Source organism: Scophthalmus maximus, chromosome 13 (genome assembly GCF_022379125.1).
Source record: "Scophthalmus maximus strain ysfricsl-2021 chromosome 13, ASM2237912v1, whole genome shotgun sequence".
NCBI lineage: Eukaryota > Metazoa > Chordata > Actinopteri > Pleuronectiformes > Scophthalmidae > Scophthalmus > Scophthalmus maximus.
Genome location: NC_061527.1, coordinates 19349688 through 19364817, shown reverse-complemented (window position 1 = coordinate 19364817; position 15130 = coordinate 19349688). Strand labels below are relative to the sequence as shown.

General features: G+C 41.5%; 2 protein-coding genes across 2 annotated transcripts; one reads left to right on the top strand and one right to left on the bottom strand.

Moving 5' to 3' along the window:
* Positions 1–248: 248 nt before the first annotated feature.
* On the bottom strand, positions 249–4416 carry LOC118318506 (complement C1q tumor necrosis factor-related protein 7). Its single transcript, XM_035648239.1, has 3 exons — positions 4204–4416; positions 2074–2310; positions 249–1111 (listed from the first exon to the last, which is right to left on the bottom strand). The coding sequence occupies exons 1-3, from the start codon at positions 4223–4225 to the stop codon at positions 483–485; spliced, it is 888 nt and encodes a 295-aa protein (XP_035504132.1). The 5' UTR covers positions 4226–4416; the 3' UTR covers positions 249–482.
* A 3085-nt stretch (positions 4417–7501) lies between these two features.
* fbxl5 (F-box and leucine-rich repeat protein 5) lies at positions 7502–14844 on the top strand. Its single transcript, XM_035647443.2, has 11 exons — positions 7502–7657; positions 8393–8608; positions 9743–9838; positions 9978–10173; positions 11223–11408; positions 11576–11701; positions 12268–12422; positions 12516–12598; positions 12728–13456; positions 13937–14085; positions 14489–14844. Exons 1-11 carry the CDS (start codon positions 7574–7576, stop codon positions 14563–14565), a joined length of 2097 nt encoding a protein of 698 aa, XP_035503336.2. The 5' UTR covers positions 7502–7573; the 3' UTR covers positions 14566–14844.
* The last annotated feature ends 286 nt before the right edge of the window (positions 14845–15130 follow it).

Below are 15130 nucleotides of genomic sequence, written 5' to 3'. Positions count from 1 at the left end.
TGGATTGCCATTTGTCCAATGGCCTGTCACTCGGACTAGTTAGTGACGTAATAATTCGTTCACTACGGTGTCCGCGAAGCCTCTAATGCGCATTGCATAATACGAACTACTCTTCCCCCATAGACTACAAATATCTCTCCTCTCTGGTCGTTTTTTGGCACCAACAATTCAGCTGCACCATTTTTAACCTTCATATTATATTTTGCACATGTTTCAGTTTTGCCTTTTTTCCAAAAAAAATCCCCAAAACAAGTCAACAATGTTTATTTAAGTTATTGACTCCCAGCCAAAACAGATTAATCAGAAACTCATTCAAGCTTTATCAAATGATATATTCAGTAGATGAGTCTCTGTAGTAATAAAATAACTAGCAGTGTAAACTTTTGTATAAAAATATAGCGTGACCATACCATATGTGTAATAACAGTATGAAGACGACAGTGAATAGATGTTTTTGGTTTAGTCCTTGTGTTGTTCAGGTTCTATGTGTAGTCCTCTGCCAGTATGTCAAAGTAGTTTGTGTCCGCATAGAGAAGGAAGCCGGAGAACAAGCTGTCAGCCCAGCCGGGGTCTGCAAATAAACCGTTCTGGTCCTGGAAGAAGATTTCCAGCCACACCTCATCTTCCGGGTTCAGGTACATCACAGTGGACCCAGACGCCACGTCATGATTTCCTGTGTTGCCGTCAAAGGTTTTGATGCGATACTGTCCATTCTGCACCAAACCAATAGCCAGGTGTTTGTTGGCAAGTGTAATGTCATATGAGAAGTAATAAACGCCTGGGTATGCACAGATAAACTTGCCCGTCTGTGGGTTGTAGTGTCCGCCCTCATTAAAGAGGACTTTATTGAACTTGATAGGGGCTTTCTCTGCTGGGTAGCTGCTGGTGATTCCCACAGAGAAGGCAGATTTAGGCAGCAGGCTACCACATCTGCAGACTCCTGCAGTGCCGCGTGGCCCTCGTTTGCCCTTGTCCCCTTTGTCCCCTTCCCGTCCTGGACTTCCAGGTGGGCCCACATCTCCATTCTCTCCTGTAGGTCCCCGTTTCCCTGCAGGGCCACGGTCACCTCGGTCTCCAATCTTACCTGTTGGGCCAACCCTGCCCTTCAACCCTGGAACAGAAAAGTCACGTTGGGATCATCATTTCTGCATCATTATTGATGCTTTTGCTGTTTATTTATATTTTGTCAGTCCCCTGTCATAAGAGTCTATGTTCTGCACTTGAAAGGACCAGTCAATGGAAATACAGTGTCATGTATTAAGTCACTTGGAAAACAACCACCTTGACATTGAAACAACACACGTTTGGCTTATATCCAGCAGACTACTGTACATCCACAGAGTAAATATCCTGGAGCTAGGAAACACTGTGATTCACATACTGCATATTTGTTCAAGAACAGTGGGCTATGCTGATTAATCATGTTCGGATGAAGGTGTGTGTCTGAATTCCTGCTTCCTCACATAATGGAAAACACAGGTACATGGCTTTGACTTTTCTCCTTTGCAGCACTGTTTCCTTTATGTGTTCTGTCATTTCTTTATGTAGCTTATTACTGAAAGCTGCTTCCACCCACTGCTTAGGTAGAGCTGTTATACGTAAAAATGTGACCACGGCCTGTTAGCTTGTGTATAAAAACAATTTATAAATTGTAATATACAATATGAATGGTTGATTTTTGTTTTCTCTTCATAGTTAGGAAATTGTGCATGAAAACATCTTCAGTACATGTGTCCATTTGCTCTGTACTGTCCATGATGACCGTGGTCTTTTGGGAAAGTAAAAGCCTTGAGGCCTGTTGTTGTATTGTTGTCATTCGTATTTTAAGCCTGCAGACGGTGCTCTACTAAACAGCTCCTATAAATCTTATATGACACTTAGTTTTATAACCACACTATTAATAGATTTTTTTTTTTACTCATCATTTCATCTCATCTTTCCCACCTCCCACCTGTACCAGCTGTCAGATTTTTAAAAAGTTCCTGTGCCAGGTTTTCTCTCGCACAGATTGGTAGTCTTTATTTATTGGCGCACAGAAACTGACGCTGTTTCTGTTTGGGATTCATATAATACCTGTGTCTGCCTTTTCTCCCTTTTCACCCTTCCTGCCATCTCTGCCATCTCTTCCTGGGATACCCACATTCCCATCTGCTCCCGGCGGCCCGCTGGGACCAGGTTTGCCAGGTAGGCCCGGTGACCCGGGGACACTGCAGATCAGACGTGGGGCTCCTTTCAGCTTTGTCTCAAACAGCTGTCCAAAGACAGAGTGGCACAGACAGACTACCCCCATCAACACCCACATCTTCAAGTCTGTGAATACAAACAGGAATTTCAGGAGAATTTTATGCACTTCTTATGTCTTATGGAGAATCTCTAGTGCACTTCCTTATTGACCTGAAAAAAATGTGTTTTGTATATTAAACGCAAAAGATGAAAAGCAGACACGAGACAGAGGGCATGTTGTGTTGCCAGACACTTAAACAGGTTCTGAGCAGCAATGACAACACTGCTGCTATGAAACATTCACATTGATGTTGTCATGGTTGCAGACAGAACAAAAGCATGTCAGTGAACCAAATTAGAGATAAAGAACAGGATGAGGCCAGATGTGATTCTTGTAACCAGATTGCTATTTTACTCGGTCTCACATGCCGATGTTCATCCACCGCTAAATTGCATGTGAGAGACCCTCAGATGAAATAGTTTCTGTTCCAAGTCTGAAACATTCCCAAGTTATGACATAATAGCCTTTCAGGGGAGCCTCATTATGAAACAAGCAGGGGCAGACAGATAATTATACATTCATGTTACACAGATAGATCTCGTCGTATATAACTGTGTTTTGCTGAGAGAACGATAGCAATCAAAATAAATAACCATGACGACAATTGCTGGTCAAACTGCAGTTTGATCCAACAACATTTCAGATGCTGCACAACAAACAAGCCATGTGGAAACATATTGGCCAAACTCTTGAACAAGAAAACCTTTTAGGGCGGTTTGACCATGTAATAAGATTTGTAGATTGGATATATTGGATATTTGCCCATGTGGGTGAGAGAACATTAGTTCTGCAGCTGCTTTTTGCCGGGCCCTGTCTCTAGTCGGAGGAACATGTGTGTCTTTGTATTACAGCATGTTGTTTTTGCCATTACACATTAGGATTTTCTGTAACGGCAGGATGCCAGCAGGTCAAACGAATTGTGTGTGTGTACAGTGGGACAATAAACATGAAGAGATAAACAGGAAAGACACCAACAATTTCAACACTACCACTGACAGACACACACACACACATATTACAGGGACAAATTGAGCCATTAGCGTTGCATGTTTCAGATTTTTGGGGTAATGAAGTGGACACAGAGCCAGGATGAGGTCCTGAGAGAGAGAAACCCCGCCCGCCAGCTCCACTCTGTAGCAATGATGTCAGCAAATGGCCTCATTTAAAAAAAAAAATCATTTTACTCACACTGGGATGCTTGCATGTGCATGAGGATATACTGTACAGTGAACGAATGCAAACACACACACACACACACACACTAACACACACAGATATACATAACAACACAGGTGATATAAATCCTTACATAACAAGTTACACTTTTAAAATGGAGGCGTGTTGGATATGTCTAAATACAGTATTAGTGACTACAGTTCTCCTTTTAATGGTAATATAAAGAATTTAATGTCCCAATGAGAACTCAGCTGAAAAAAACCTCATTGTATCTTTGTCTCAGTGATCAGTTGGACCAAGGCAGATTCTTCAATGTAAAATGAAAATATTATGTTGGTCTGTACTTTAGTGAACATTTCTGTGTTCACTTTCAGATATGAGGTGTTTTTTAAAATTGATGTTAGGTACAAGTCTCACAAGGATTCCTGAGGCTCATCATGTTAAAAGAAGTAATAAGATATATTTTACATATTCATTGTTTGAGGGAGGTCATGCACCATTACAGTATGTGGATAATTTGGATAAATAAACACACTGCACTCATACTGACAGGTACATGCAAAGTTAATAATGGTTTTGCCCACAAGTCATACAGAGAAACTTAAAATCTTACAGACATGGCAATGTCCATCATTTTTGAATGGAGCATATTGTGTGAATGTAAATGAATTTAATGTGTGGTAGACCACAAACAAACAAACATGCACGGTGTGACAGAGAAAGTACGGGACCTGTGCTCTTACCCCACAGTTGGCAGCTGTTCATCTCCAAAGCTGATCACAATTCTCACTGTGGAGTGTCTTTGTCCGATCTGCTCAGATATTCCTGGTCTTTTGAATGATTTGAGTCCTGGGTGAACATGTTACTTGTCTTTTTCTGCTGTGCTCTCAGGCGTCTGTGTACAGAGCTCAGCCGACAGCGTCTTGTAGCAGCTGCAGCAGCAGGAGCAGACTGGACTCAATACATTCCAACACTCCTTCCTTCCACCCACCCCTTACCCACTCCCTTCACTCTGCATCATACACTTCCCAGGGCAAACAGCCATGCTCCTGGCAAACACTGGACGTGCCTTCAGCATCAACTCCATTATGTCAGGGACTCCTTAAATATGAGACATCTATTGAAGTAGTCAACAACTTGGATCATGAAAATGGAGCTGTTGACAGATTAATAAATGCCTGAAGTCATTTGAGTCATGTTGACCTCAAGAGTTGATCTCAGTTGTATTTCAGACTTTGATCCGTAGATGGCGACAAAAATGATGATATGAGTTTTCTTCTTGGAATATTTCCTTCAGTCATATGTGGGTTGGGGTCACCGTGTGAAAAATGTATCAGCATCAAGATAATATTTTGGTCCCTACACAAACACAAATTTGAAGAATTGATTGATGAGACAATTAACTGGTCAGAGAGAACATAACGCATAATGTTTTTTTTGTTTGTTAAACGTTTTATTTAATCTTTTGTGAAATATTGTATAACAGGATAAAGTTATATGCACCTGAAATTATATTCGAAATGATGGAGGTAATGTGTTATTGTTGGGAGCTATTTTAACGACAATAACAAAATATCTGTCTGTTTTGAGCTTGACAGTGTTAGGAGTGCATATTTCAAATGTTTAATAGACAATGTGCATTGAAAGTAAAAACACCTTAAAGAACGAAAGATCATGAATTTATTGGAGCAAAACATTAAAATATATTGAGAAGATGAAAAATAATAAGAGTTATTACAATAGCAATAACAATTACTGTGTCGTACTTCACAAAACGGAGGACTTGACCCTTTGGTCCTTTGTTAAAAAGACAAATGAACAGACTGGAAAACTCTGATTCCCAGAATAATTCACTTATCACAACTTGGACACACTGTCCTGCCAACTGATCGAAGCTCAGGAGACACCAAGCAGAGTTAGTGTTGAGCATTTAACTCTGTGGAGGACACAAAAGGACACTGAAACCACACATCACAACAGCTGCATCTTTCTGGTCACACAAACAGCATCCCAAAAGGACCTTTCTTATTTTCCATGCACTTGGTAACGTAACTTGGGCATACGACATAGCACGACATAATGCAACACAGCTAAGCATAAGATGGTTTAACCTTGATTCAAATTGCTTTGAATCAATGTGTTCACTTAGTGTTATTGTTATATTTGTTCATAGGTTAATGTGATTTTAGTTCCCTCTGACTAATCCTCTTTTAACCTGAACAAATGGCCTTAGCAAAGAAGCACAGCAAGTGGCCAAGCCAACACCTCTGATGCTGCCATTTTGTAGTTTCTTTGTTCACGGCCATCTTATTTGTAGTACTTCTTAGACCTTTGACCCTTACGGCCAACTACTCTTACACACACACACACACACACACACATACATACGCATACACAGACACACACTCTCAGACTTGTATATATTTCTTTTGTCAGATTATTGTTGTTTCAACTTGTCTTTTAAATAAATGTTATTAAATATGCAGTCTGGTCTATTTAATATTGCATAAGTGTGAGTATTGCCAACCGGAGACCGGTAAAACTCCAAATCCTTCAACCTCTGCTAACTACCAAGGTGGTGATTCTGGTGGTAATTATTTCTTTGAAGGGTGGTTCCCCATAGGAACTTTGATATTAATTAGTTATTATTTAATATTAATATTTGTAATGTTAATGTTTTATATTTTGATAGCCATAACTGATCAACTATATTGGGCGCTTCATGTACCCATGCGCTTTGGGTACATGAAAAGCGCTTTATAAATCCAATATATTATTATTATTATTATTAACTATATTGTTAAGACAAATGGTACTATTACCAATATCCACGCAGAACAACTGTATGTTTCGTTAATTACTTCTTGTCTAAGTTATATGAGTAGAATTTTCACTTCTTTGTCACCTATTGCAAAGTAAAAGAAAAAGATTGATGTAATGTATGTAATTATAGAAAATCTGACATTATATCTGTACTGTTGTGTTCAGCAGTGTATCACCAAATTTGGGGCCCTATACATAATCAGCCCCTGCCTTTTCACAAACTAACAGCTGTGAAAGGTGAGCATATGTCCAAGGAACATGAGAGGTGGTTAATTGTCGATAAATTAATAAATGAGAGCTATTGAAAATGCAAACCTTGAAATATGCACATTATGCAAAATGCTCACTGATATGGTTCCCATGGTATTTGCTATGAGCATTTTGCTTTAATATGCATATTTCAGGGTTTGCATTTTCAAAAGCTCAGTCATTTATGAATTGACATCAAACCCCCTCTTATATGTTTGGAACATCCTCTCACAACTTTCAAAGCTGTTCGTTTGAGAAAAAAGCCATAAGAAATTCCACAGCATCCATATTAGTGAGTATTTTGCTTTTTAATGTGTTGGTTCCTCGAGTTAGTTGTTTCCTGTTTTATTTTTTAAGTCATGTTCCTCGTGTCTCTGCACTTCCTGTTTCCCTGGCTGTTCACTTTACGTTTCTCGTCTCCTGCCCTTGTGATTGTCTGCACATTTTATGGAATTTCGTTTGAGTTTTTTCACAAACTAACACCTGTGAAAGATGTGACAGGATGTAACAGACATATAAGAGGTGGTTTGATGTCAATAAGTTCAAAAATGATTGAGCTATTGAAAATGTAAACCTTGAAGTATGCATACTAAGGCAAATCCCTCACTGATATGGATGCTTTGGAATTTCTCTTGGCTTTTTTCACAAACTAACATCTGTGAAAGATTTGACAGGATGTAACAGACATATAAGAGGTGGTTTGATGCCCTGGGTCGTTTGCCCCCCCCCCACACACACACACAAAACGGTTTTGATATTAAAACCTTTCAAAACATGTTTATTTATCAAGGGGTGTTGGCCTGGGCAAATGATTATACATTGTAATGAATCCTGATTCCAGATTGGTGCTTAACTGTTGGACTATAGCATCGATCTGTTCTACTAACTTATATCGATATTGTTCATTTGGTTACAATAGGTCCCTGGACTGTAGATTTCTCACACCTCCGAATCACCGGTCACGTGAGTGGCTCGCACACGCCCCCTTGTTGACTGTATCGCGCACTGGGCGCAGACGACGCACTGAGGCTCAGTGTGAAGATGGCTCCCTTTCCGGACGAGGTGGATGTGTTTACCGGCCCGCACTGGCGAATGAAGCAGCTGGTGGGCTCGTACTGCGAAAAGGTGCGTGCAAATAGACGCCGCTCGTCCGTTTGGAGTTGCACAGTGGAGTGGACGACGTGCGTGGCCAACCGACGAGTGGACGCCAGCTAGCTAGCTAGCACGCTAGCTAGCGCGCTAGCTAGCGTGCTAGCTAGCGTGTGTCTGTAGCAGCCAGGGTTGAGTCAGCCGAAGCAGATGCAACCCTCGGGAAATTGTCTCGCGGCTACTTTGGTGGGCCGTTCTGTAACTTCCGGGGTTAGACCCGTCAACGCGGAGTCGTCGGTGCATAAATTCGTTCGCTTTATCAGCACGTCGGGGCCTGTAATGTAATATGATGCTGAGGCTAAACTCACCCAGCCACGGCTCGCTAACTGCCTCGGCTAGCTCAACCAAGTCGCAGGATAGCGTGTTATGCAACGTGATCGGAGTGCCACAAAGCACTTTCTCGTGTTCCCACTAACGTCGTTATAGGGTTATAGCGTCGAGAATTTCCCGGCTGCCTGTTTAGATTTGCCAAATAGTCCCCTCGTTACGCGTAATAAGTCCCCGTGGCGACGCGAGCTACTTCCCTGCTGCTTCAACGTACTCACCGTATCACCGTGACGTTAGTTTTGCAACAAAGAGACGGCAGCTGTTGGTTTGCGCTACAGACTGTAATTGTCTGACGAATCTGGATACAAATATAAATGACACAACTTGCTCTAATAAATGACTGACGGCGTTTGTTTGTTTGTTTGTTTGTTTGTCTTCCAACAGCTTGTAAAAACCAACTTCTCCAACAACAGTGATTTCCGCTCCTTTCTCCAGTCACTCTGCGCCACCTTCAAGGAATTCAAGATGCACGAGCAAATTGAGAACGAGTACATCATCAGCCTGTTGCAGCAGCGCTGCTGCACCGTGTACAATGTGCACTCTGACAACAAGCTCTCAGAGATGTTGTCCCTCTTTGAAAGGGGGCTACACAGCGTTAAGGTAAATACGTATCAATAAGTATTGCTCATTGTTGTGTGGCTCAGCAGAGTAAAAATACTAGGCTTTAACCAGGGGTGGAATCATATCTGAGGCCTGCAGAACTCAGCTGATGCTTGTTTCTCAATTGTTGGGTAACACACTGTCATTGGAATAATAGTTGTGTAAGCCAGACAGAGGTTGCAGCACCAACGACATCACAATTGCTATTTTTCACGTGTACATGCTAATTTTAAAGGCAGGTGTGTAATTTATGTCAAAGCTGGATGGTACAAATTGTAGCATCCAACCAGGTTTTTGTCACAAATCTATTGGGTTACAACTTGAGATTTTATTTTTTAAGAAAGAAGCAGGCTGAACGATACAATAGAGGGAGGGTTCTTTTTGTGATCTGCTTAATATGCAACAAAAGTTATTGCTCTCTCTCAAGGCAGGGCCAAAGAACAAAATGGGCTGTCCAGAATGATGCAATTGTGGAAATCCCAAACTTCCGCTTTGTCCGATTTAGTTTGAAAAAGAGAAAGAAACATTCTTCTGCTTTGGACTGAGATCAGCACTCTTTCCAAAGGAAAAAAAGAACTGTCTAGAGCTGCAACAGATTAATCGATTAGTAATCTACGACTAAATTAATCGCCAACTATTTTGATAATTGACTTATCTGTTCAAGTAGTTTTTATTGGGGGGGGGGGGGCGTCAAAGTTCTGTGGTTTCAGGTGAATATTTTCTCGTGTCTTTGCTCTTCTGAATATATTTAGTGTGTGGACAAAAAAAACATCATGTTGGGATCTGGGAAACATGATCAACATTTTTCACCATTTGATGACATTATATACCAAACAACTAATCGAGAAAATAATTGACTGATTAATCGATAATGAAAATAATTGTTAGTTGCAGTCCTAAAAATATCTCCTGATATTACTTAATACTGTGCTGAGAACATAATTGTTGGGGGACCTCCTATTGAATTCCCTCGGTTGTTTTAGAGACTGTTCAGAATGTTGGCTCTGAGAAGGCTATGCAACAATAAATGTCTCATAATCCAGTAACTGCAAAACGTGGACGACTGCACGCTTGGAAATTAAGAGAATGTTCTTCACAGGTTCACTTGTATTAATAATTGTTCTATGTTTTTAGAGTGAATATGAGCAGCTTAACTATGTGCAGCAGTTGAAGGAGAGACTGGAAGCGTTCACACAGGACTTTCTGCCGCACATGAAGGAAGAAGAAGAGGTATAAGATGTTCAAATTTCTTTGTTTTTAATATAAACATGTTTTGATTTTTATAATTAATACATTCATGGAAACTCATTTATGTACCAGTCATTTGCACTGTTTCCAGCTGGTTGTAAACTAAAGAGATTGTTTGCAGGTGTTTCAGCCTATGCTAATGGAGTACTTCACCTATGAGGAGCTCAAGGACATCAAGAAGCAGGTGATAGCGCAGCACTGCAGCCAACAGCAATGGGACTGTGCCGCTGAGGTACTGAAGGGCTTCAGTTTGTGGAGCCAGGCAGAGGAGCTGCAGAAGGCCTTTAAATATGCGGATCACGAGAAGACAGACTATGGTGAGTGAGTATATCACAAATGTCGAAACTTGTTAAGTAATCTGGATAATTAAGAAAAATGCTTTAATGTTTCCCATACCTGATTTGAGGCTCTATTCTATAAAGCCCCGTTCACACTGGCCGAAAAAAACGTTTAAACCCGCTAACACCCTGCATTTTCTGCAGTTTGAGAAAGTTTAATTAGCATTCAGCCCCGGGTCAAATGACTCTGCAATAGACCCGGGTAATAATCAGCTTCACCTTCGATCGGCATTGATGTGAATGTCAAACCCGGGTGAACGCACTAATTTGCGCGATTACGGAGGCATGAAGGCTCGTCTCCTCGATTGGTAACTACTCTGAGTTTTTATAATTTTGAAGAGTGACAAAAATACAAGATATAATGTAACGTTGACCACCGTCTCACTGGCTTCCATGCTGGCTGCTCTCTGTTGTTTACTACACTGTTCTACTTCCTTATTTTATGGCGCGCACAACCTATTACCGCCACCTATCACTACACTGTTTCTGGCGCGTTCACAAAGTCATGACGTCAAAACATGATGCACCGCGTCTGCTGGCGATCATCAGACCCTGGTCTGCTTGCAGTGTGAAAGTGGCCAATTGCCGGTTTTTAGCGGGTCGACGGGCGTTTAAAAACCCCGGGTCTACACGGTCATTTTGATGTGAAAGTGGTATAAGTGGAGAACTGTCTCCAGTTGTTTTTATCACCGGTGTTCGTTACCATTTCTTTAAATGAACAACAAGTTCTTCGTTTGTGTTCTGAATGCCCTGAAAATTAAAGTCACTAATCTTTTTAAGGTTGGTACAGAGAAACATCAATCTAAATAATGCATTGTTGCATAATTAATTAATGACAGTTTTGATACTTAATCAACACTTCATCATTATGCATTGCATTAACGCACACGTCTTCCTTGAAAAACTGCTATGTGTAAAGCTTCATGAAAGGATAAACAGTATCGGAAAGTGGATGACATTTGTAAACGATGCATTTGATAATCTCGTTATTTGGGTCACAAGCTAAGCTCCTTTGTCCTCTTCCTCAGAACTGGAGAAGAAAAAGGATTCTTTTACCCACATCACCCAGCTCCCGACAGAAATTATGCTGAGGCTGTTCCATTATTTGGGCCCTCGCGATCTGTGTCGCTGTAGTCAAGTGTGCAGCTCCTGGTCAGAGCTGGCTAGGACGGGCTCTCTGTGGAGGCACCTCTACCCTGTGCGCTGGGCCAGAGGTAAAAGCTGCCATTTACCTGAAAGACCCCAATTTTTTTTACTTAGCTTAATTTTCCCTGCAGTTTAGAATCATATTTGTTTTATAATTGGCTTATTATACCATCAAAATTCATTGAAATAAGTGGTGGTGGAGCACTGCTGATAAACGTATGTGTCTGTATTGTAGGTGATTATTACAGTGGTCCACCTGCAGATCTCGACCAGGATCCCGACGACGAGTGGGTAAAGAGTCGGCAGAACGAGGGTCGCGCCTATCAGGAATGGGATGAGGATGCTGATGTTGATGAGTCAGGTGAGGTTTTGTCTTCACACCTCTGTTAAGTGAATAAAACAATATTGGGAAAAAAGATTAACAATTAGTATTGATGTAAAACTACCAGCATGTAAAGTCCTTTTCAGAAAGAAGCTTCCATGAAGGTTTAATTACAGTGTAGTTGTAAAAAGGTTGATGTGATAAATTTGCAGATTCTCCTATAAAAGGAGTCTTCATTAAATGGTATGAAAAGGCACGGGTGGCTGGTTCTGACATTTTGTTAAAGTAAAAGTTCAAAGTAGTTTCAGATTGGCTGTTGTAAGAAAACCACAGCCTGATAAAAATCTAAAAGTGTTTGCTCAAGATCCTCAAACAAGGCGTTCCACATGTGTTCACATGCTCCTCTGGTGAAACCAGTTGCCTTAATTCCCCACTTATGAGTTTGCTCTAAAGTGAGAAAAGGTGCTGCCTCTATTCCTCAGGTTGACATAAAGGTAGTAAACAGACCTGTAGCACAGTGACTGGTAAAGACATGGAGACCCTTCTATCAAGGCAGTGATTAAGATGAGAGATAGTCATCCATGTTATTGCTATTGTCTTGTCAGATGTGTCGGGCCATACAGTGGGCTCCCTGGCAATAAGCACTGCTCGACGAGAGAAGCAGCTTCTGAATGGGATTATTCAGAATCTTCTGCCAGCTGTGGGTCCATCTGTCAAGTCCATCGTTCTGGCATACAGTTCTACAGTCTCAAGTAAAATGGTGTGTTGTGCAAAATCTTTATTTCTTCCAGGACCTGGTAGACAGTACCCTTTTAAGAAAATGAATGCTGACTATATTTTTGCCCTTTTCTAGTTTCGTCAAATCCTCAGTCTCTGCCCCAATATTACTCATCTCGACCTGACCCAGACTGATGTTACAGATTTTGCATTTGACAGGTAAATATAAAAAACCCATAACATAACGAACATGGTTTAGTTCTACATTTGCTTAGGGCCAACCCTGGTCATTTTTTTTTTATGAACAGGAAACTCATCACTGTGCTCTTTCTGTCCTCCTTCTTACAGCTGGTTATCAGTTGGAGCTTGCCTCTCTCTGCAGCACCTGGATCTGTCAGGCTGTGAGAAGATCACTGATCACACCCTGAAGAAACTGTCTGTTGGGCTGGGCGACCTCACGCCTTCCACGTGCTTTGACAAGCGCGTAGACCGACGAGCCAAGCTCCTCAAAAGCTCCACACTACCCATCACACTCATGGATGAGAGAAACCTACATCCGGTGGGACGGAAGCGGCAGGCCATCGTTTTCAAGCATGCGACTGGCCGTTGGGGCACTGCCCACACGCCCACACGGGTCTGGGTACTGGACTCCTCAAACCCTGCCGATATTGAAGATACTGCGGAGTGGAGCCGTCGTGGTGGGGTGTCTCTTCCTGATGCAGAAGGCTTTGTTGAGACACAGCTTGTGGGAGCATCGTGCCCCTGTAGGAGGAGCAGGGGGCGCGGGCACAGGACAAATGCCTCCTATTTACACCAGCAGTATGCCATGTCTGGCGAAATGTTCTGCGGTCACTCCACCTGCTGCACTAGTGACATGGCCCTCAGGACTTTTATTGGGCCCCAGCGTGAGTTCAGCTCCATAAGAAACATCACTGCAGAATTTCGGACTAAATGCTCCTCGTTTGAGGGCCTGCAGTGTCTGAAGCCTGACAACAGGACTGACTGGTCAGAGGCAAAACGCTCACTGAGATTTCTCAGTCTCTCTGGATGTTACCAAGTCACTGATTTGGGCTTGAGGTAAAGATTGTGCATCGCTGTTTTTCAAACAAACCCAACAAAATACTCCTTTTATACTTGAAACTTGAGTGATTTTCCAAACAGATGTGGGTTTACATTGATTAATTTAGAGGTTGGTATTTTCTAAAACAAATCTGTTGCAAGGAGGTAAATGAGTCATTTGTGTAGCTGTTCAGTGCAAGCTGAAAACAGAACATTGGTGTTGCCATTTGCTCAAGCCCTCTGCCACTTATCTTGGTAAACGTTTCCTCCCTGCAACTCTTCTCACAAACAGTTTGAGTGAGATGCTGTGTGTCTGTGATTTATAAGCCAACATAAAATGGAAGAGCAGAAATATACATAATTATATTTCTAAATTAGTTATTACTTTAACTCAGATTATTAGCTATTGTCAACACCACTGCCCTTCTAAAACTAAGACTGGATTATCAGTGTTTGTCTATATGTTAATGAGGTTGCATTGCATTGCGTGTGTTTCAGGGCTCTGTCTCAGCGTGGAGGACTTCCTGTCCTGGAGCATCTTAACTTGTCCGGATGCCTCTTCATCACTGAGGTGGGGCTTCAGGAGCTGGTGTCTGCCTGTCCTTCCCTCAATGATGAACACTTCTATTACTGCGACAACATTGACGGTAACACAAGTGAAACAGTCAGGGTTGTTTTTTTCCTTTGAAACACAGTCACACATGCTCTTAATGTAGTAAAGGCTTTTGTTAATGTGTAACTGTATATGAAGAGGTCGTAGTTAAAAGGAGATGATTTGTGAATAGACATATTACACAGTGGCAATTGTAACATTTATGACTAACCCCCATTCGCATAGCATGTGTCCTAGTGTAAGTAACCAATGCTGCAGCGGTGGAAGGTAAGTTGGCATTACAGTAGCCAGTATGATGCCTTCGGTATTGTGTGCCATGTGTTATTCAATTTGATCATTCAGAAACGACTTGTGGATGTGAGGGTGTGTGAAAGCTTTTTCACTTGTACTATGGCGTGCAGTTCAGAAGATGACCACTGTGCTATGTTTCTCTCCAGGTCCCCACGCAGACACGGCCAGCGGCTGCCAGAACCTGCAGTGTGGCTTCAGAGCCTGCTGTCGCTCTGGAGAATAAGCCTACCTAGCAACGCTCTCCTAAAAGTGTCACGCCCCCTTTGTATTGCACTTTATCCTGGGAAAACCATTTGCTGTATTTTGTTTCACTTGTCACAATATGTTTCTGAACGGAACTGTAATTTTGCTCCTGTTGTTTCAATTTCCACCTATATAAAATGGAAACAATCCTTTAGAAAAGGAAAAACATTAAGAGGTGATAAAAGCTTGGAAACGTCTGCAAATGTAAATCCTGGTTCCTTTTTGGTTTGTTTTGAAAAAGTAAAAACTAGAGAAACAATTACTTTGTGTTTTCTGTGTTTAAACTGTTTCTTTTTTCACAAAACCATTCTAACTGACTATAGCAACAAAGTGTTGTTTTATTCTCATACTTATTTGTCATTTAATGGAGAAAGGTGATGATTAAACAGGAGTTAACTGATGCCTCCTCTACCACTGATGCTGACTGTCCAACAGCGGTCCCATTGATGATTGATGAGCAAAAATATTATGACCACATAATATTTGACTGTACTAAAGACAATAGTTCTCTACAGCAGGTTTTCAAGTTACCGGCCTGCGTTTAA

Excerpts from the sequence above, each read along its gene's own strand:
- LOC118318506 (XM_035648239.1), bottom strand. The coding sequence starts at position 4,225 with ATGAACAGCTGCCAACTGTGGG. Across the intron at positions 2,311-4,203 it reads GAACAGCTGCCAACTGTGGG|ACTTGAAGATGTGGGTGTTG; the intron begins GTAAGAGCACAG and ends TTGTATTCACAG. Across the intron at positions 1,112-2,073 it reads GGGAGAAAAGGCAGACACAG|GGTTGAAGGGCAGGGTTGGC; the intron begins GTATTATATGAA and ends TTTCTGTTCCAG.
- fbxl5 (XM_035647443.2), top strand. The coding sequence starts at position 7,574 with ATGGCTCCCTTTCCGGACGAGGTGGATGTGTTTACCGGCCCGCACTGG. Across the intron at positions 10,174-11,222 it reads TCACGAGAAGACAGACTATG|AACTGGAGAAGAAAAAGGAT; the intron begins GTGAGTGAGTAT and ends CCTCTTCCTCAG. Across the intron at positions 11,702-12,267 it reads TGCTGATGTTGATGAGTCAG|ATGTGTCGGGCCATACAGTG; the intron begins GTGAGGTTTTGT and ends TTGTCTTGTCAG.